We start from the raw sequence: 22,161 nt of genomic DNA, 5'->3' as shown, positions 1-22,161 counted from the left end.
TTCAAACGATATACTTTTTATAAGCCGAATCGTCCTCGTCATTCGAAGAGGTGCAACCTCTAAGACGACACTGGCAAACTAGTAATTTAAGTGACTGTTAGGGGTAAATGTGGAACAGTAGAAACCACTTTTTGAAAGTCAACAAATTCCCTCGGCTCTCTGGCATTTTCCTTTAGCGCCTTCTTTTTTTGTGAATATATACTTTTCCTCTTCTTATTCTTCATCTTCTTCTCACAAATCACAATACATACCTCTCCTCTCTTATATTTATTATTACCATTCCGATTCCGTTACACAATTCTAATTGACTATAGACTCAAAAGGGAAGTGCGTGTACTTTGTGATGGATTCGACGGCGGAGAGTCGGAGAACGGCGTCGGGGAGGTCGTCGGTAGTAGAGTCGATAAGAGGTTCTACTTTGGCCGGAGTTAGAATATTCAAGGAGGAGCTCCGGAGGAGGATCACGATGCCTGAGTATTTAAGGGTGGCGGTCAGGGAGGCTATACAGAGTAAGGATGTAGACGCTGAAACTGTAAAACGACATTTCGACACGGCTTATGCCCCCGGGGCCGAGCCTCCTCAGCCGCCGGAGGGGCCCATCGTCGTCTTCATTAATTCTAAAAGTGGCGGCAGGCATGGCCCACAGCTTAAAGCTAGGTTGCAGGAACTCATGGGTGAACAACAGGTCATCATTTCTCCTCTCCTTTCTGCAGTTAAAGGCTTCTCTTTTTACTTAACTCAATTTATGATATATATATATATATATATATATATATATATATATATATATGGAATTGGAGTTCTTACTATACCTATATAGGTTATGAATTTTTTTTACTAGTATTACACAAGTAAGTGATGCAAATTTAATCTTTCAACTGTTTTGTATGAGGGCTTCCTTCTCCACTTCTTTTTTTGTTTAAAAAAAAAATGAAAAGGAAAAAGATTTTTTTTTTTGTTCTTTTAACAAACTTTTGGGAACTGATAGGGGCACTATTGAGTTGGGACATTGGGTGTACGTGTATTATGCCTGTTATACTATATTTTACATTTTTTATTTGTAACAGCTTGCGCGTATGCTATAATTTTGTTTAGTGCTGATATGATTTCTACTTGAATTATAACAACATGTTTTAAGTTTTGAAGAACACTTTTTGGGTAGGTCTGCTGTAAATTTGTCATGGCTATGCTGTATGTAGGAGAGCTAAAGTGAGCAATCACGAAAGCAAACATTTGTGTAAAACTTGGTTTACATTTTATAAATTCAGCTACTAGTAAGTGCATCGAAGTTTATATCCACACTGTTGAAATCAGGAAATTAACTAGTTACATTTGATAGTTTTCGCAACCTTGTCCAGAATACAAGACTGAGTCTGATAGTAGTTCGTGTTAAACTGCTTCCCAAAGCATATATTTCAACCATTTATTAAGTTTGGTATAGGGATGCGTTTCAATCTGATACCACAGCAGAAAACAATACAACAAGATGATATAAGTTGTTCATTATATGGCTGAACAAATTTAGAGTTGTCACGACCCAAAATCTCACCCGTCGTGATGTCGCCTATCTCGATACTAGGCAAGCCGTTAATGTCACTTAGCCACATTTCCTTTTAAGTTTGAAAATATAATATTTAAATACAATATAAAATCTCCCAAATACAAATACGAACACTCCCCAAAACCTGGTGTCACTGAGTACATGAGCATCTAATATGAATACAAGTCTGAAAAATACGGTCTATAATAGTCTGAGACCAAATATAGTAAACAAGGAGATGGAGAAGGAGAGACAAGGTCTGCGGAACACGACAGTTACCTCAAATTCTCCTGAAAATCAACTACGCGAAATGATCAGCACCCGCTATGTTCAGGAACACCTGAATCTGCACACGAAGTGCAAGGTGTAGTATGAGTACAACCAACTTAGCAAGTAACAATAATAACTAAGGAGATTGAAAATAATGACGAGCTACACAGTCATAGTTCACTTTCAGTAGTTCCAGCAAAGAATAGACATGCTTTCAAATCCGGCAGTTTAAGTCAAATCAATTTTATACAGTTCAATTTCAAGTAATTCGGATATAAATTCTTTTAGATATTTCACAATAATGACAGATAGCAACCAAGTGCAACAACAAATGCAAATCAAGTGCAGCCTCTCAGGTAACAGTCACTCAGCTCATCACAACAACTCCACCACTCGGCTCTCAGCCCTCAGCACTCACACTCAATAGGTACCCGCGCTCACTGGGGTGTGTACAGACTCCGGAGGGGCTCCTACAGCCCAAGCGCCATAATATGCACGGACAACTCACGTGCTATAATATCCTGCACGGACAACTCACGTGCCATAATATCCTTACATCACCGACAGGCCCTCGGCCTTACTCAGTCCTCAACCTCTCAAGTCTCTCGGGCTCTCAGAAATCACAAAGATCAGGCCAAACAAAGATAACATAGTATATCAACAAATATCCAGAAAGACTGAGGTATAATACGCAAGAAAAATCATGACCGAGTATAAAACAACAATTAGCAAATACTTCAACAAGTACGCGACCTCTACGAGTCTCAACAGTACTATAACATAGCCTAAGCATGACTTCTAACATGATTTATAGTCAAATTTCTTCAACACATAGAGATCATATAGCTAACAATAAATTATTCAACTTTACACTTTCCCGGGACGGACCAAGTCACAATCCCCTCGGTGCATGCCCACACGCCTGTCACCTAGCATGTGCGCCACCTCCAAAAGAATCACATGATACCAAAATCCAGGGTTTCATACCCTCAGGACCAGATTTATAATTGTTACTTACCTCAACCCGTGTAATTATTTATTCCGCTATGCCCTTGCCACGAGAATTGGTCTCCGAAAGCCTCGTATCTAGCCACAATTAATTCGAATCATTCAATACAAATTATTGTAATTAATTCCATAAGAAAATACTATTTTTTCCAATAAAATCCGAAATTAACTCAAAAATCGCCCGTAGGGCCCACGTCTCGGAACCCAACAAAAGTTACAGAATATGAACGCCCATCCAACCACGAGTCCAACCATATAAATTTCACCAAAATCCGACACCAACTCGACCCTCAAATCTTCAATTAAAGTCTATGAAGATTTCTACCAATTTCAACCCAATCCTTGCCCATTTGAACTTAACAATTTTTCCACAGCCTTATTGGTATGTATATATGATACTCTACACCCAAGAATCATACTATTAATCACCCATCTTTACTCCAAATCTGAAATTGAAGAATTAGGGAAAGAAATTGTTACCTCTTTGAAGCCCTAGCAAGATCCTTGTGAAATCTTCAAACCTTGAACAAGAATTGATGGATAAATGACTAGGTCTTCACTTTCTCTCTCTAAAATGCTCTCACCTCTCTCTAAAATATCAGATTTTGGCTAAAAAATGAGCTTCAAGGGCTGTAAATCGAAGTTGGGTCGGGTCAAAAATTAGAAAGAATGGAAGCTCCGACGCAGTTATGCGGTCGCATATGCGATCGCATAACAGGTATGTGGTCCGCATTCCGGCCGCATAATTTGGCATCCAAAGCTGGGCGTTACTGACTTGTTCTGCGGTCATTATGCGGTTCACATACTTGTTCTGCGGTCGCATAATGCACCGCAAAACAGGTCTGCGGTCGCATAGTGCACCGCAGATTTTCCTCAAATCTTGCCCTCCTCTTGTTCCACTTTGCGACCATTATGCGGTCCGCAGAGTGATTCTGCGACCGCATAGTGGTCGCAGAAATGACCTTTTTCCGATAGAATTTTCCTTTACACATCGGTGCATTGTTCAACCCAAAAAGTTCGAGCCACCAAACCTTAATTTTCTTAGCAAAATTTCTCCGCGGTCGTTACACATAAGTTAACATCCGGTCAACCTTTTCAACTTAAATTCTAAACCTTGGAACTAAGCGCTCCAAATCATTTCAAAACCTCACCGAACCCAAACCAATTACCCTGGCAAGCCAAATAACAACTGTAATTCACAATTTGAGCAGTAAATGGGAGAACGGGATTGCAATAGTCAAAACGACCGTCCGGGTCGTTACAAGAGTAGAGGTGTATTATGCACTACCGTTGGTCCTTTTTTGGCCCATGCTACTATAGTTTGGTGGAGCTCTTATAAGCCAAAAAACGAAAAGAAAAGAAAAAAGAACAACATTGCAAGTATTTAATGCTAGTTAAAAACATTCTTTTAATCTTTCTTGCTCCTTGAAACTTCTTTTCCTTGATGGTCCTGCTTGCTTTGTGAATGTGATACCTGAACACAGACATTGAGGGTCTAAAATTCTTCAGGTGCAATTTATTAGCCAGCCTATCTTACATGAGCTTTGCTACCTGAATCCGGTCACGGGTTTGTCCGTCTTTTAGTAGGTTAGGATTTTTTTAAGGGTTAATACAAACTACTAATATCCTACTTATCAAAAAAAAAAAAAATACTCCATATATACTAATATCCATACCAGACACATTTTACACGGTTATGTCTTGGAAAAGTTAAAGTCCAGAACACAGTGAAAAGGCAAAGTGGCAAAATAAGACAAAAGAAAACGGGGATTGACTGTCTTATCTATCTTCTGTTTATCTACTTACCAGTTAGATGACATGCGAATGAATTCTTATCTGTCATGGGAAGTTAGGAGAGTTGCATATAATTTAGATATTGATATACTAAATAAGACTGTTGTTTATTTTTGAATATAGTTTGTCAAGGCTCTGATTGCTTATTGGTTTAAATTTTAAGCTTTGTGGTTTCTCTGATGGCACTTTTCCGTTCTGACATTGCCTGGGGGGGGGGGATAGCTTGTTGGAGTAATTTGGTAGTTTATATGAGAACATTCAGTTTGATAATAATATTGTGTAAATTTATGTTGAATTTTAAATACTGTATCAAATGGTATTGATTTTCTTTTCCCTTTTTCTGTATCTTTACTTAAAAATGTGCCAGGTTCTTGATCTGTCAGTTGTGAAGCCTCATGAGTTTGTTCAATATGGATTAAGTTGCCTGGAGAAGTTTGCTGCTCTTGGTGACAGCTGTGCAAAAGTGACTCGTGAAAGGATAAGAATCGTGGTATGGATATGCTGTGGATGTCATTTGGAGTCTTTTTCAACTATTCAATAGTAGATTCCAAGTGCAGTTTTCTGGCATTTTAGATTTGTTATCGGGAAACTATTGCGAAAAGGATATAGTTTATTTGAGGAGCTATTTAATTAAATCTGGTTTGGCAGGCAGCAGGAGGTGATGGCACTGTTGGATGGATTCTTGGCTGCCTTGGAGAGCTTAAGAAACAGGGTCGAGAGCCAGTTCCACCAACAGGAATTATCCCACTTGGCACAGGAAATGACTTATCCAGGAGTTTTGGTTGGGTAAGCTTCTATGTGCATAAATTTTCCAGCTCTTGTTCTTTTTCTGTCTAGCTTTTCTGAATTTCCTTAAAATCTTCTTTTCAGGGTGGGTCATTTCCTTTTAACTGGAAGTCAGCCACAAAAAGTATTCTTGACAGAGTTGCAACAGGTCCAATTAACCATCTGGATAGGTGATGTCTTTTGCGTAGTTCTTGATAGCATATTTTCAAGTTTCATGATAATGATACTGCTTAAACTTAAAAAGATATTCAATTCAATTGCTGAAGATTGTTGAAGTTCTGTGTTGTCATTATGATTTTTCTTTCTGAAATCTCTGTTAAAAAAAATTCACCTAAAATTTGAAATTTGCCACCAAGTTTTTTGAAGCGCTACTATTTCCTTGTATTTGCTCCTTGGTGCACAAGAATGGCTTCCTTTTCTTTGTTTTAACTTTTATTACTTGTCAATGTTTCCTTTTCTCCATTTCCTTGTGCGAGTAAAATTCTGTATCAAAATACCAGTTAAAGGATGTCAATATGCTCCTAATGAACTCAAGCTTTTAGCAAACTTAATGATGAATTTCTGGCAACGGCAGGAAATATTAGTTTTAGGAAGGATATATTTCATTTCTTCTTTCTTCTTCAACTTCTATATCAATATTTTGTGGCTTGTTTTACTCTGAGCTGCTTAATGAAATAACAGCATTCATTTGCAGTTGGAATCTTGTAATATCAATGCCCGCTGGGGAAAAACTGGAAACACCTCATTCTCTGAAACCTACTGAGGATGCATCTCTTGATCAGGTCACTCTACATTCATTTTACAAATTGTTTAGCTGATGTATGGACATGCCTTATTACTTTTGCTTTCTAATTACTTTGGTGTTAGATCTCAACTGGAATAAGTATTGTTCCACTGTTTTGTGGTTGACTACATGTATCTGTTTCCTGCATTCAGCTCATGGAGGGTCATAGTTGTTTGCTGCTACTCTAATATTTTTCTTCTTTAAGTGTACTTGCCAAATGGTCATTCAGTCAACAAATTGCTGTAATGAATTTTATTTAATATTATGTTTTTCCTTTTTCCTTAATATGGCAGATAATAAGCATACCTAACGTTTCTTTTCTGTTTTACCGATTTTGCTGTGGTTTTGTTGTGCAGGAATTGGATATTGATGGTGAGTTGCCCAAGAAATTGTCCAACTATCAAGGAGTATACTACAACTACTTTAGCATAGGTATGATGTTAAATAGGTCATTGAAGTAATTTACTGTCAAGACTCATCTAAGTTAACTGATAGCTTAAATTGAAAGAGAGCATGATACCTGATTAATTGTGTACTATCTTGGAAAAGCCATGTATATACTCTACATCATTATCATTTATGTGAACTTTTGAGATCTTAACCTATAAAGCTAGTCCATAATGTTTCATAGCTACCTGCTTATTCATGTCTTCTTTCCATCTTTATCAATTAGTGCTGTTTAAACTGACTTTAATGCCCTTACTTGGTGATGCTTCTACAACTTCTACAAATATCTACACAAAATGATTTTGCTATAGGCCCCATAATCTAGTCTCTTTTTTAGGGTGATTTATGTAGACAGCATTTTGATTTATTCTTCTTCTCAGTATTTCATTTTCTAGAAACTGTTATGATATTTTATTCGGACTTTTCTACTACACTTACTTTTACCTGCACGTGAGCAATTTATTTATGTATAGATACTGGTTTTGTTTGCTAAAGAGTGAAAACGTTGCCGGAATGAATGCTATGTTATCACTTTTCTTTTATCTGCAATTTGTTTAGATATGTAATTCAAGGGATCTCAAGGTCAGCTGATACTTTTTTTTTTTTATAAGGTAAATTGTATTAATCAAAAGGGGGAAAAAACTCCCGTATACAAAAAGTATACCAAAAAGTAAAGAATTTACATCAAAACATGATTCTCTACAAAAGACGCCCAATCTTCTAAACAAGTAGGGGCTATTTGAGTGCACCACAAAGCGATCAAAGATAAAAGACTATTCTTAAGATGTGAAAAAGGAGACTCAATCCCCTCAAAAGCTCTCCTATTTCTCTCCCCCCAAACTATCCACATGAGAGCTAACGGGGCGAACTTCCACGCCTTTTGCTTTCTTCTTCTGCGGAAACCGGCCCAGCTATATAGCATTTCCTTTACAGTGCTTGGCATCACCCATTGAACATCAAAAAGATTCAGGATTGCCCTCCACAAATCCGAGGACACAGGGCAATGCAACAAAAGATGATCAACCTCTTCCCCTGAGCTTTTACACATGTAGCACCAACTAACAAGTGTAATTCCTCGCTTTCTCAGATTTCAGCAGTCAAGATCACTCCCCTCGCCGCTAGCCATGCAAAAAAGCACACCTTCGTGGGCGTATTAGGAATCCAGATCGAGGAGTATGGAAAAGTGGCCTCCTCTCTCACCAACATACTCTGGTAAAAGGACTTTACGGTGAACAAACTATCGCCATGCAACCCCCATCTCCAAGAATCAAAAGATGGATGGGGCCTGTCTTGCCCATATAGCAGTGCCAACAAATCTTGTAGCTCCGCAATTTCCCAATCTTACGTGTTCCTTCTAAATGAGAGGTCCCATACTACCCCCTTCATGTTCCTTGCGAATCTGATGGACCATCAATTCCTTCTGATTTGAAACTCTGAAGACGTGGGGGAAAGAGACCCTCAGAGTATCCTCTCCACACCACCTGTCCAAAAGCTGATTCTCCTTCCATCTCTCACCCTGTAAGTGATGTTGCCATTGAAGGCTTCCCAATTCTTCATGATGCTCCTCCACATGCCACACTCGAAAGGAGCTGTGATTGCCTTGGTCCTCCAACCCCCTCCCGTGGAATCGTATTTTTCTACTATGACCTCCTTCCATAGAGTATGCTCTTCTACCCCGAATCTCCACAGCCACTTCCTCAGCAAAGCTCTGTTGAATAGCCTAAGATCTTTTACTCCAAGTCCACCCCACTTCTTTGGGGAAGTGACTCTTTTCCAATTCACTAGATGGAACTTTCTAGTTCCATCCGCCGCATCCCAAAGAAAATTCCTTTGAAGCCGCTCCAGTTTTTCTGTGATGCTCACAGGAGCTTGCAACAGGACAGGTAATAGGTGGGCATACTCGATAAAGTGCTTTTAATAAGCACTTCTTTGCCGCCTTTTGACAAGTACCGTTTCTGCCAGCCTGCTAATCTTTTTTCAACCCTTTCGATCACTAGATTCCAAACCGTAGTATCCTTATGCGAAGTGCCCAATGGGAGACCTATGTAAGTAATGGGAAGAGAGCCCACCTTACATCTGAGAACATAAGACAAAACATCAATGTTAGCAACCTCACCCACCGGGAAAATCTCATATTTGCCGAGGTTGATTTTGAGTCTTGATACTATCTGAAACCATTGCAGGACCTGCTTCAGGTAGGTCAACTGATCCATATCGGCATCATAGAAAACTACCGCAAATAGCAAATGAGAGACTCTTCGGGCACTGAGCACCCCGATCGGAGCTGCGAATCCTCTCAAGAAGCCTCCGCCCGCCGCACGATCCATCATTTTACTCAGAGCATCCATCACTAGAATGAATAGCATGAGGGATAGGGGGTCACCTTGCCTGAGACCCCTGGAGCTGCCAAAGTAACCATACAGGCTACCATTAACCAGGACACAAAATCTGACGGAGGAAATGCAGAACTTGATCCATCCCCTCCATCTTACCCCAAACCCCATCTGCATCATAATGAAATCCAGGAACTCCCAATTTACATGGTCGAAAGTCTTCTCAAGGTCCAACTTGCATAGTAAGCTGGGTTCTCTATTTTTCCTTTTGGAGTCTACAAGTTCATTTGCCACCAAAGCAGCGTCCAAGATTTGCCTACCTTCCACAAACGCATTCTGGGAGGACGAAACAGACACGTCAAGAACCTTCTTGAGTCTATTGGAGAGCACTTTAGAAATGATCTTGTAAATGCTCCCCACGAGACTAATAGGCCTGTAGTCTCTGATACAAGATGCACTTCTTTCTTCGGCACAATAGTAATAAAAGAAGCATTGATACTTCTCTCGAAAATACCATTCACGTGGAAGTATTCAATGGCTTTCATCAACTCTCCCTTAATGGTGTCCCAACAGAGCTGGTAGAAGGCCAAGGAGAAACCATCAGGCCCGGGGGCCTTATCACCAGCACAACTCGACACAGCCTCGTGCACCTCCTCCTCCTCGAAAGCCCTTTCTAGCCACTCACTGTCTCCCTTCCCTATGTGGTTGAACTCTATTCCCTCCAAACTAGGCCTCCAACTAACTTCCTCTTTGTATAAGTTCTCATAAAACCCCACTATCGCCCATTTTACCTCCTCCTCTCCCTCAATCCTCACCCCATCTACAACTAAGGACTCTATGAAGTTTCTCCTTCGATTTACAACCGCAACCCTGTGGAAAAACTTGGTATTCAAATCCCCCTCCTTTAACCAGAGCGCCCTCGATTTTTGCCGCCAACTAGTCTCCTGAGCTATTGCTAACTCAACTATTTCCCTCTTAACCTCTCCCAATCTCGCTTTCTCAGATTCGTCTAGCTCCCTCGCCCCTTCCCCTTTCTCTAATTCCCCCAATTCATGCATGAGCTCCCTCATTTTAACCTCTACCCTCCCAAAAACCTCCTTATTCCACCTGATAATATCTCCCTTGAGAAATTTAAGTTTCTTCGAAATACGGAATGAAGGGGTCCCTATACCCCGTAGCTTGTCCACCATTCTTTCACTTTGTCATCAAATCCTGGCACTTTCAACCACATGTTCTCGAATCGGAAAGGAGCACGCACCCCCTCCCTCTGCATCCATCTAGCAAGATAGGCAAATGATCCGAAGTTAGCCTAGATAAAGGAATCTGCAGCACATTCGTCACCAGCTCATCCCAGGAGGGCGATATCAGAAATCTATCAAGTCTACACCTTGAGTTGGAATCCTCCGCCCTGGCCCAAGTAAACCTTTCCCCTAACAGAGGAAGATCAATGAGAAAGTGATCATTGATGAAGTCAGAAAACTCCTCCATGGCCCTCGAAATCAGACTACACCGTAATCTCTCATCCGGGAATCTAAGCTAACGTTTGGCCATAGATTCCCAAATTTATTCTGAAAAATCTGATTTGGGTGAAGTTTGGTTTGAAGACAAAAATGTGTTTGGACATCTGTTTTGGGTGAAGTTTAGTTTGGAAAAACATGAAACATGATTTATACCCACAAGCTCTAAAAACTATCACAAATACCCAACAATATCATTATCAATAACATTCATTATATTATCGCAAACCATAATCCTGAAAATAAATAAATTTGATACAAAATTATCATTTTTATAATGAACTATATGATATACTATCAGATGACCGAGAAGACGAAGCAACATCGTTACAAAATAATAAATGGTGGACTCTTTTATAAAATACAAAAGTAAATCAGCTATTGAGCTGGTTTTGGGATTTGGGATTTGGCCAAAATATAGGCAAAATCTATGGCCAAACATGTGTTTGCCAAATAAAACCCAAGTTTATTTTGGCAAAATCTATGGCTAAACGGGTCCTAATAGTGTTAAAATCTCCCCCTAGAACCCATGGAATGTCCCATTCCCCCATAACATTGGTCAGTTCCTCCCAGAAAGACACCTTGGACCCTTCTCCTACCGGTCCGTACACTCCCCCAAATCTCAACTCCGCCCCACTCACTCTATCTTTGACAAGATCTGCTAAAGAAAAAACTCCCTTCTTAATTTCCTTTACCTCCAACCTTCTATCATCCCACATAAGAAGAATGCCCCCGGCATTTCCCGCTGCTGGGACCCAGTCATATTTCATCCAACTACCTCCCCAGACACTTCTCACAGTCGCATCCGGCAAAACTTCCATTTTGGTCTCTTGAAAACAAATTAGGTTGGCACCCCACTCTCTAACTCCCACTTTGATGATGACCCTTTTGTTTGGGTCATTCATCCCCCTCACATTCCATGAAAGAATCTTAACTTCCATAAGTAACAATATCCCCCTTTTCCCCACCCTCCCTAGCCGAGCTTCCTTCCTCCCTGTCACGCACCCGGCCCCTTCTCTGGTACACCACTACATCCCCTAAATTATTTTGCTTATCACCTTGACCCAACTCCCTCCCTGCACCATCATAAAAAAACTGTTGCTCAATCTCCCTGAACAGTTCTAACACCCCATCTTCCTTCCTTTCAAAAGAAACACCTAAAAACTTCCCAAAGTTTAATAGTTTATCCTCCATCCAGAAGGACATATCCCTTCATCCAATCCGTGGCGAAATTGGACATGCGTCTTCTATGTGTACCCTTTCCTTGCTCCTACGGGAGGTATACATGACCATAGCATTGCTAGCAATAGGAACTTTAGGTGCCTGAAGGATTTTTCCATTTCCTTGAGAGGCACCAACCTCTGAAATTAACATCCCGCTGCTATATGAATGGCCAGAAACGCCAGTAGGGTAACGGGGAGGAAGAAAGTATGGAACCCTTGGCGGCATATTAACTGGAATTACTGTTCCGGCACTAACATCAATTGGAGCATGCGTAACAATCTCCTCAGAAGAAGAAGGAGCTTGAAGTGTAACCTCAGCACAGCTAAGCACATGAGAAGATGAGGGGGCGATGGAGGTGGGTCCATCAGTGGCGGGAGGCCGGGGAATAACACCACCAGCTTCAGCCGGTGCTGCCCCTAAAGAAGCGGCCATCAAAGAGGGGCGCAAGTCACTAGAGTTTGATGAAGAAATACCACTGCGTGAAGCACCATTGGTAGAAGAAGAGGGAGCGTCTGTTCCCATATGCTTAGGAGCCTTATCAGACACAGCTTGAAATAATCTGGGCCCCTTAGGATCAATTCTAATAGAATTGGGAAACGTTGCTGGGCCCATGTGTGGAGGCCCAAGTCTATACTTGCTGAAAACTTGGCCGGCCCTATGATAATTAAAAGAGGACCGGCCCATTCTGCCTTTCCAGCTCGCATCATTAACCCAGGGGCATTCACGTCTTTTCCTCCTGATAAAATTTTGTCTTCTTCTCCCAAATTCGAACCCCCGTCTCTTCTCGATCTATCGTCTGATTCCAGCTTAGTCCACTGATCCTGTGAGTCCTCCCCTCCCTTCAGAGACTGATTTCCCCTCCCCTCCCTTCTATTTGACCTTCCCTTTTCTTTCGCCACTACCACATGCATAAAGATAGGGCGAAATTCAGGGCTCAACCAAACCCTATAACTCAAGTAGCCATCTTCCACCACAGTGGAGACAGGGATTCTTCCCCCTTTCCTCACCACAATCCTCACTCGCGAGAGATCGTGTAGGCTGCAAGTGACATCAATAAAACCCCTACAAATTTTTCCAATCTTCTTGAATAGGTCAAGACACCAAAGATGCACCGGGAGACCCACCATGTTGACCACCAATGTTTCGCCGGGGAAACGAGGGTCGAGACACCCATCGTGCTCCACCCATCTGTCTAGCTTTAAGAAGTTTCCATCGAACCACCTGTTTCCTCTGACAAGAATTTATGAAGCTTGAGACTCGTCGACAAATCGAAAGAGATATTGCGTATTCCCCAGTTGCGATATTTTCAGCCTGTCCTTGACGTTCCATAGGATGTAACATCTCATTTCCGAGCTCTCATCAATTTATTTATGGCGTGATTTCATATACGAAAATGTGGGGTGTAACATGTACCTATTATAGACATCATTCCATGTCGTGGCAGGGAATTCCCGTAGGCTCTCTTTAAGCCTCCTCGTAGCTTCTGAACTTTTCTCGTTTAAATTGCTTGCAAATGCCATGGCTACCCAATTATCAGGTATACTTGGTAGCAACATTCTTTCACGTTCGAATCTGTCTACGAATTCTCGAAGCTATTATGTATCTTTTTGCTTTACTTTAAATATATCCTCTATTCTCTTTTCAACTTTTTGTGCACCCGAGTGTGCTTTTATAAATAGATCTGCAAGCTCAGCAAAAGCGTCAATAGAATTTTCAAGTAAAAGAGAGTACCATGTTAACACTCCTTTAGTAAGTGTTTCCCCAAATGTTTTGACCAGCACAAATTCAATCTCCTACTTAGTTAAATCGTTGCCTTTTACTCCCGTGGTGAATGCAGTAACGTGGTCACGTAGATCGGTCGTTCCATCGTATTTTGGGATGTCAGGCATTTTGAATTTTTTGGGAATTGGTAATGGAGCTGCGCTTGGTTTCCATGGTTGTTGTGAATATTTGTCGAAATCTACTCCTTTGATCACAGGTGGTACGCCGGGTATTTGCTCAATACGGTCGTTTTGTTCTTTCACCTGTTTCTGCAAGGTTAGTATTAAAGTTTGTAAATCAGAATTATTAGGCGTACCCGGTCTCCCATCACGTGACTCGTTGGGAGTTCCTCCGCTTCCAGAATTAACCAACCCTGACCGTGGGATTTCCACAGTTGCAGTATTGTTTGGTGGAGGTGTGGGTCGCACAGCTGGTAGTCCCCTCACGAAAGCCCGGAGAGCATCATTCACGTACTCAGTAATTAACTGCTTCACAGCATCCTGCTCGACAGTTTGTTCATTTCCATGTTGTTCATTGTTATGAGCAGTGGATCTTTCTGGTGATGCTTCTCTTGAATTGCGTGGGGTTCCTTGAGGTGACAGAACTGGAGTTCCTTCCACCTGTTGGTTGTTGTCATTGACATTCGACATGATTCAGTTGAGAGAGAGTGATTTGGAAAGTGAGAGAAGATTATCAGATTCCCGGTAACAGAACCAATTTGTTTAACCAAAGAATTGGATTCTCAATTAAAGCCTATTTTTAGAAGTGCTCGGGTTACTGATAATCAAGAAATTCAATATTCTCTCAGAAATAAGAAAGGAAATTAGAATACAAAATGACAAAATAATCAATTGAAAGCACAAGAAAATAATTATATTCTAATAATAATCAGAACCTCCTTTACAAGTGAAATTCCCTTCCCTTATAAAGGAATTTACAAATATAACATTTCTTCCTTTTTATGACCGAATCATTATGAGCATTAATGACATTAATGAAACGTTATAATTGACAATCGTAACTGTTAATGAAGATTCTGTAACGGGTCCGATTCTTCTTCCACATTAATTAGAGGTTCATGAATCTTCCCTCTTTACTGTCTTGATTCATCCTGCCTATGTCTCTTCACTGAATAATTTAGGCTTGAGCAACTGTACCCTTTCGTCTCGTGAGTGATTTGCTCGTACCTGTTGTAAATCGTGAATCTTGTAATGCGACACTCCAGTTGTCATCTTCTTAATGATCCACGTATCTTGCCTCTGCTGCCCAGTTCCTAACAGCCTCTGGAGAACCAACCCATTTGGAGAAAGACCCAATCAGACAATATTCCAAGAAACCCTTGCGCCTGAGAGTGTGCTCCTCAAACAGCGAGAAGTGCGCCTCCTGCCCTATGTCGAGCTTTCGATGGCATCTTCCCCCAAGTTCTAGGGCTGGCCAAGAGGCAGCTTTGGTGAATGACATATTTTCCAGCTTTCTAGATTCTAGGGAGAAGTAGGAGCTTCTCTCTCTAGAATCCATCATATCTAAATTCGGCTGTCCCAAAATACTATCTATAGCTTCGGTGCTGCACGATGCCTGAAAAATTAGAGAATGCTGCCGGAATCTGAAGATTTTCGCCGGAAAATAGAAAAAATCTTCTGATTTAGGAGGAACTGGGATGGGTAGGCTCGGAAAAGCCTCGCGAAGAGGCTGACTGAAGAAGAAGTAGTGAGATCTGGTCGGAAAAAGCCTCACCCGTCGCCAGAAGATAGTGAAAGTCATCGGAATTTGGAGATTCTTGGATGGGTAGGCTCGGAGTAGCCTCGCGATGAGGCTGTCTGAAGAAGAAAAAGTGAGATCTGGCCGGGATAAGCCTCACGCGCCGGCGCGTGGCTGAGAAGTCACCGGAACTGGGCCGCGTGTGAGGGCGCGTGGGTGGTCGTACGCCGGCGATTTTAACTGGGTTTTGGTCACGATAGGCTTGTCTCTTGGAGGGTGGTGGTACAATCCTAGGATTCATGGAAGAGGAATGTCTCGGAGAAGGTGCCTGAGAGCATTTGCTATCTTCTCTTATGGTCAACTGATGCAATTTGCTTAAATCTTGTAGTAATGAAACATATGGCTTTAAGGGATTTCTTTTGGTTTTCTTAATCTAAGTACAACTTGTCCAGAACTCCATTTCTTCTTTGAATCTGTAATTTTTTTAATTTTTGTTTTTGTTTTGACAAGGTATTTTATTGATGTTAAACTAGCACTAAGCAGTTACTGCATAAAATGTTACAGATATTGCAGCTCAGTGATTCGATGTAGAATAGCATTTACATCACGTATAAGTACCAGTCTGCACCAAAAAGATAGACCTGTGTTTAAGCATTTTCCTTTTTGCTTCAAATTCCTGTATTCTTTCTATCGCACTGCCCCAAATTGCTGGTGGAACTGAGTTCCATGTTCTTTTTTCCTTCTTAGTAACTACCTTTTTGTACCAGCATCTTTAATCTGTAAAATCTTCTTATAATTTAAATCAGGAATGAAAGAAACAACTCTTCGTGTCTACGCACCAAACCTTATTCTGCCTTGAGAGAAAAGATATTAATTGACAAACTAATGAGGGCAGAATAACCAACAAAGGAAATTAGAATCATTCACTCAGTTGTTACAATCATTATTCCCTTTGTTTGGTTCGCGAGAATTTAAAGTCAGTTTGCAGTAACTTATATCTATAACTTTCAATGCAGGAATGGATGCACAGGTAGCTTATGGCTTCCATCATTTACGGAACGAAAAGCCATACCTTGCACAAGGTCCTGTATCAAACAAGGTTGGTGCCTTTTGTTCCTTGATCATAAAATTTTTGAAGTATTTTTGGTTTCTTATTAAGGAATCTCTTGATCTCTCTTTTTATTTTTTTTCCTTTTGCTCGATTAATTTGAAAAAGTGTCTATGCTTGTCAAATGAAGATATGTGGAGCAAGCAACACCTATCATAAGGAAAGCATTAAAGAAATTTTAATAAAAGATTTGTCAGAACTTATTTTTAGTGAAGCATATTAAGTCCTAGATGCAGACATTTTTATAAACGCTGAAAGCCCGATAGCTGAAGGGTAGCCTTGGAGTAACGGTAAAGTTGTCTCCGCATAGCCTATTGGTCACAGGTCGAGCCGTGGAATCAGCAACTGATGCTTGCATCACGGTAAAGTGCCTACATCCCACCTTGCATGAACGTGGGATGGGTCGTGCACTGGGCTGCCCTTTTTTGAAAGCTCGGTAGCTAACCAAATAGTTGCTCCCTCATACATGTAAATAGATGGAATTATGTGTTGACAAAGGAGCAGCTGAGCAGTAGGATTTCATTTATATTTACTGAAATTCAATTGAAGCAACTTGCACTTAGAGGATCTTCTAGTGTGAAGTGCTGAAAATGGGATAAAGACTAAACTGAGTACTTTCTTGTTGTGCCTTTCAAATTGAAGAAATCCACTGTCTGACATTTTGTTGAGCTCTTGAGAAAGTTTTATGTGGATTTATTTCTCAAAATTACATTGCTTTGAGATGTTTTAGAAGAAAGTTTTGGGGAAAGATTATGCTGGATGCTTAAATGTATAATGTAGTTTACCACACATCTTCCCTGAGTTGAAAATTCTCTTTTTGAACATAATGACTGATAAGCATTGGATCTCTCGTTGAAATAGAGCTCTGAAGATATTTGCAGTCTTCTATATCCATTGATTTTCAAAGCTGGACGCAACATATTTCTCTGTTGTAAAACAAATATCTGCAATCTTCTGAACTCCACATCAAAAACGATAACAAAAAGAATACACTCGTATTTTAGCCTTAAAATATTCTCAAATCTGCCTTCAAAAAGTCTATTCCTTTCCATCCATACCACCCATTGGATATATGCAGGTATGTACTTCCATACTGGTTTGGAACTTTGGTCACATCCTCTTCTGCTCCAGCATTGTAGTAATTCATTTGTGGGGAGACCCAAAAATATCGATCCTTATATCTCTAAGACCACTACTGGGTGTCCTGTGCTTGGGTTACTTTTAATGGGAAATTCAAACTTGTCGGTTTATTTTAAAAACTTCCATAATAGTCATGTTGTATGGTCCTGATGCTTTTCCATCGGGAACTTATTTGAGATATCTCATTGCACCGATATGATTGCTAGCTGGTTTATTGTCTTTATTAGTCGATGGATATTTTTGTCTGCTCGTTGACTGAAAGTGAATTGCCATCCTAGAATGTATTATAGCCACTTTTTCTGTCTGTTACTTTTGATTTGTCACTTTGAATTTGCATATGTAGTATTTTTGAGATTCATATAGTTAACTAATACTTTAACTTTACCAAAGTGCGATTATTTAATTTCAAGGGACAGAAGTTCTAGGTATTGACGAAGCATTTATTCCAGTTGATTTACTCAGGATATAGTTGCACGCAAGGCTGGTTCTTTACACCATGTAGCAGTGACCCTGGTTTGAGGTTAGAATAACTTACTCAACACCCGTTTGATGCCTGATGCCTTTTAATTCATCCCACTCTGGTAGTTTCCACATGCTTACCAAAAGATGTTTCTTATGTACCTTTTTATGTTAGTTGCATGCATAAACATACAACTTTTCGCACCTCTCTCTTGTCCAGTATATCATAGATTGGTCTCAAAAGCTAGTAGGCAGATACATATATGTATATTGCAGGTTGTGTTAAGAGATTAATTAATTAGGACTCCAAAAGTCCACCTTCAATAGTCCGCGTAGATTACTTTAAACATTTCAATTAAATTGTCCCTTTCCTTAGTAATACCTGAGTCTTGCACAAGAGAACCACTTTATTTCATGTTCCAACAATTAAACCACAAATGCAGTTTTGGCATGAAGATTGACATCTCATAAAATATCCAAATTTACTTCTCTTGCACGTATTCATATACTGAAGTTTAGCTGTGAGCTTCTTCATCTGGCTCTTACAGTGTGGCAATTGTGTTTCAGCATAATCATGTGTTTCACTTGTCAATTTGTAGCTTGTCTAATTGTTTGTTGAAGCTCTCACTAGTGACATCATGCTTTCTGCTCTTTCTTTTCTCCCATCTTCCTGATTATCTATTTGCTTTCTTATTCTTAAATTAGTTTTAGAGGATCAGCATGGACGATGTGAAACTCTAAGACGAATGCATTTTAAGTTAAAGTGAACTATCAGCTTTTGTGCTGCAAATCTGAGAACTAAAAAATCTAATGCACCAGCAACGTTTCGGCGTAATTAGACAAGAGTAGTGCTAATTTTCTTCATCAGAAATTAGAGAAGAGTACTGCTCTATCCCTCAAACAAATGGAAGCTTTTATTTTTTAAAATAGATGTAAATTCATTCTTAGACCAAATGCAAAGGAAAATCTTCAAAAACTATATGAAGCCAGCAAAAAGTATTTTCCTAAGGATCCCAGGAGTCCGGAAGAAAACATCGTGACCAATTATTTTTAATAATCAAAATGTTTTCAAATCGATCTCAAAGAAAGTGAATGTGTGCTTGCACTTACGAAGTTCACTAGAAATTGTTTGCCATGTGTTGTTACTTGTTTCCCTCTATATATGGATAACTTATTTTTACCTTCGAAACTGTTTTAGAAACAATTTACTTGTTTTTGGTGTGATTTCAAGTTCTTCTTTTCATTTCAGGAAATATATTTTTCCCTTTATTGTTATTGTAATTGTTACTTCAGAGTGATTGTTTTTAAAGTTGTTGTACTCAATCGTGCTTCTCATCTCTGATATATTTTTTCTCAAGATGCTGTGCTTACTTTTATTGATGCAGGGGACTGAATAATATTTTGCGACTATATGTTAAGAAGGTCAACAGCTCAAAGTGGGAGCAAGTCACTGTTCCTTCAAGGTTGATTTTTGTCCTGTTGTGTTATTACAGTGTTTATTGCTTGCTGTTATTGCTATTGCTTCTTTCTCATTTTCCTTAAGCTGAACGTCTATCGGAAACATCCTCTCTACTCTCACAAGGTAGGGACAAGGTCTGCGTACACTCTACCCTCCCCATACCCTACTTGTGGGATTACACTGGGTTTGTTGTTGTGGTGTTTATTACAATATTGTAATTTATATCTTACTATTATATATCTCTTGTTATTATGATGGTTTGGCAAATAGTCGATTATATTATTTGCAATATGAAATATAGTGCTAATGGACTGAGTTTTACATGCATTGAATTTTTTACTTATGCGTTCATTTTACCTATCGTTCTGTCCTATTGTAGTGTCCGGTCTATTGTCACTCTGAATCTCCCTAGCTATGGCGGTGGAAGGAATCCATGGGGACATTTGAAGCCAGAGTACTTGGAGAAGGTATTCTTTTGTAGTTAGCTGTGTGGACTTAGTGGCTTTGGCATATCATACTTCCATTTTACATCGGTCCTTTTTCATCCACTCTAATTTACACTATTTATATAGAGATCAATTTGAAACTTATTGCACTTAAATTTGGCCACAGGTAGTTAATGAATTGGGGAAAATAGACTTGTTTTTAGGAGATAAAACTCATGATTCAGTAATTAATGTAATTAGTTTTTATACTGGATACTGTAATGAAGATTCATTTCTCTTCAAAAAATTAAATTAGTCATTTCTGAAACCAATGATAAAATAGGGTTATTTGGTTGGAAATTGCCTAACATTTTAAATAGAAAGTATTAACTGTTCTATTTAGGTTGTCAGACAAACAACTCAAAATGTCAGTTTGCAAAAGTTCTGAATATGGTCCATAATTTTTTTAAATTTATAATAATAGCAATATTATATTAATATTAAGATGGTCCATATTCAAAAAACACTGTTTTCAGCTTTAAATTTTATGTACTGTTTGTTGTATAGTTCTGTGATCAGAGAAATGATGGAGCTTCTAGTCTCTCAGTTTTAGGTTCTGCGAATTGTGTAGTTTCTCTACTTGCAACAAATAATTTGAGCAAAAAAGCCCAAGGCCCTAGTGATATTTTTCTCTCAAGGTTTTGCAACTTCTAATTTTTAAACCTAACAAAATTAAATGGCAGTATTAGTGCAGTATATCATATATTCTCAACTGTCATACTTTACCCATACCTAGAATGTGGTTGTCATAAACTTCAGAATAAAGATAGGAAGTAGTAGCCGCTTTTCACATCTGATTTGAAGATGAAAGCTAACATATAACATACTACCAACTGTTATGCATCTTCAAAAGTAACAATGCTTTCTTTTTGTTTTCCTGCGAAATCATAGAGGGGTTTTGTGGAAGCCCATGCAGATGATGGTTACCTTGAAATTTTTGGCCTGAAACAAGGATGGCATGCTTCTATGGTTATGGTTGAGCTCATCTCTGCAAAACACATTGCCCAGGTATTATCAAGATCTGATAAAAAAGAATTAGCTGCCGCTTAGAGGCAATGAGTTTAGATGTGTGTTAATTACTGAATATGTATCCTTCAGGCATGTCATATGCTTAGATGTGTGTTTAGGCATGTCCTTCAGGCAATTGAGAAGTAAGTCACCATGGAATACAGTAAAACTAATTTTGTGCCGCGTACTATGAAGTGATGCTTTGATGCCTATTCCATGGTGACTTACTTCTCATACATGATAGAATAAAGCAAAAACTATTTTAGAATCAAAATCTCTCGTTAGGACAAGATAAACTTTTACATGGCCATCTCATGCATCTGAATTCCAACGTTGTTTAAACAGTAGACTTCTTATAACTTTTAGATAACATGCGCGGATTAAGAATGTCATATGCTTATTTCTTATCATTTTGGCGAGATCACATTTGTTCTAAATGAGATTGATCCTATAAGCTATTCCTAGGTGGAGTTGTTGGATGAGGTTTAATTGAATACATCCTTTGATACTTTGTAGGCTTCAGCAATTAGATTTGAGTTGCGAGCGGGCGAGTGGGATGAAGCTTATATGCAGATGGATGGTGAGCCATGGAAACAACCAATAAACAAGGAATTTTCAACCTTCGTGGAAATTACGAGAGTACCATTTCAGTCTCTCATGGTCAACGGGAAGTAGAATTTGATCGTCCCTTTCTTGCTTCAGATCTTTTTACAATTGTAGTTTCCTATGTTCGTGTAAAGCATTTCCACCCCCCAGAGCTCCTTTTGAACCACTATCTTGTTAACCAAGGCGCAATTGTTGCCTATTGGCATATACCAACAGTATGTATATTAAAATTTGTTTGTATTGTAATATTGTCTGATACATCTGCAAATAATGCAAAAAATAAAAATAAAAATAAAAAAATTTAAAAAATGAATTACATAAAACGTTATAGTGTTGATATTCCATGATATTGAAAAGATTCCTTTTTCTTCCACACACAAATTAGGACAGAGGGGGTAACAATATGGTTTTGCCACATAAGAAGAATAAGATAAAAGTATAAGGGTAAGATTTGTCCACTGATACTGCACAAAACATTTTAAGAATATTGAAGGTTTAAGAAAAACTTACAGCATGTTTAACCAAGCTTTCAAAATACGGCCATTTGAAAATGCTTTTTGCCATAAGTACTTTTCTTTTTGGGAACTAATAATTTTATTAATCACGAGAAATTTTAAAACAATACAAAACTTAGCACAACTATAACTCAGCTGGCTAACAAAGGGAAGAAAACGTAACAGATCTCTAAAGTCTCCTCATCTAATCCTACAACTCTAGAGCTCGATTACTTCTCA

At 39.3% G+C, this 22,161-nt stretch overlaps 1 protein-coding gene across 1 annotated transcript; it reads left to right on the top strand.

The window, feature by feature from the left end:
* The first annotated feature begins 164 nt into the window (after positions 1-164).
* LOC104113200 (diacylglycerol kinase 7-like) lies at positions 165-21,673 on the top strand. The gene is made up of 12 exons (XM_070177014.1): positions 165-685; positions 4,980-5,102; positions 5,261-5,398; positions 5,483-5,568; positions 6,093-6,180; positions 6,539-6,614; positions 16,179-16,261; positions 17,860-17,930; positions 19,255-19,332; positions 19,708-19,795; positions 20,705-20,821; positions 21,338-21,673. The coding sequence occupies exons 1-12, from the start codon at positions 344-346 to the stop codon at positions 21,494-21,496; spliced, it is 1,449 nt and encodes a 482-aa protein (XP_070033115.1). The 5' UTR covers positions 165-343; the 3' UTR covers positions 21,497-21,673.
* Positions 21,674-22,161: the final 488 nt, after the last annotated feature.

Source organism: Nicotiana tomentosiformis, chromosome 6, assembly GCF_000390325.3.
Source record: "Nicotiana tomentosiformis chromosome 6, ASM39032v3, whole genome shotgun sequence".
NCBI classification, from domain to species: Eukaryota; Viridiplantae; Streptophyta; class Magnoliopsida; order Solanales; family Solanaceae; genus Nicotiana; species Nicotiana tomentosiformis.
This window is presented reverse-complemented; position numbering and strand designations above follow the sequence as displayed.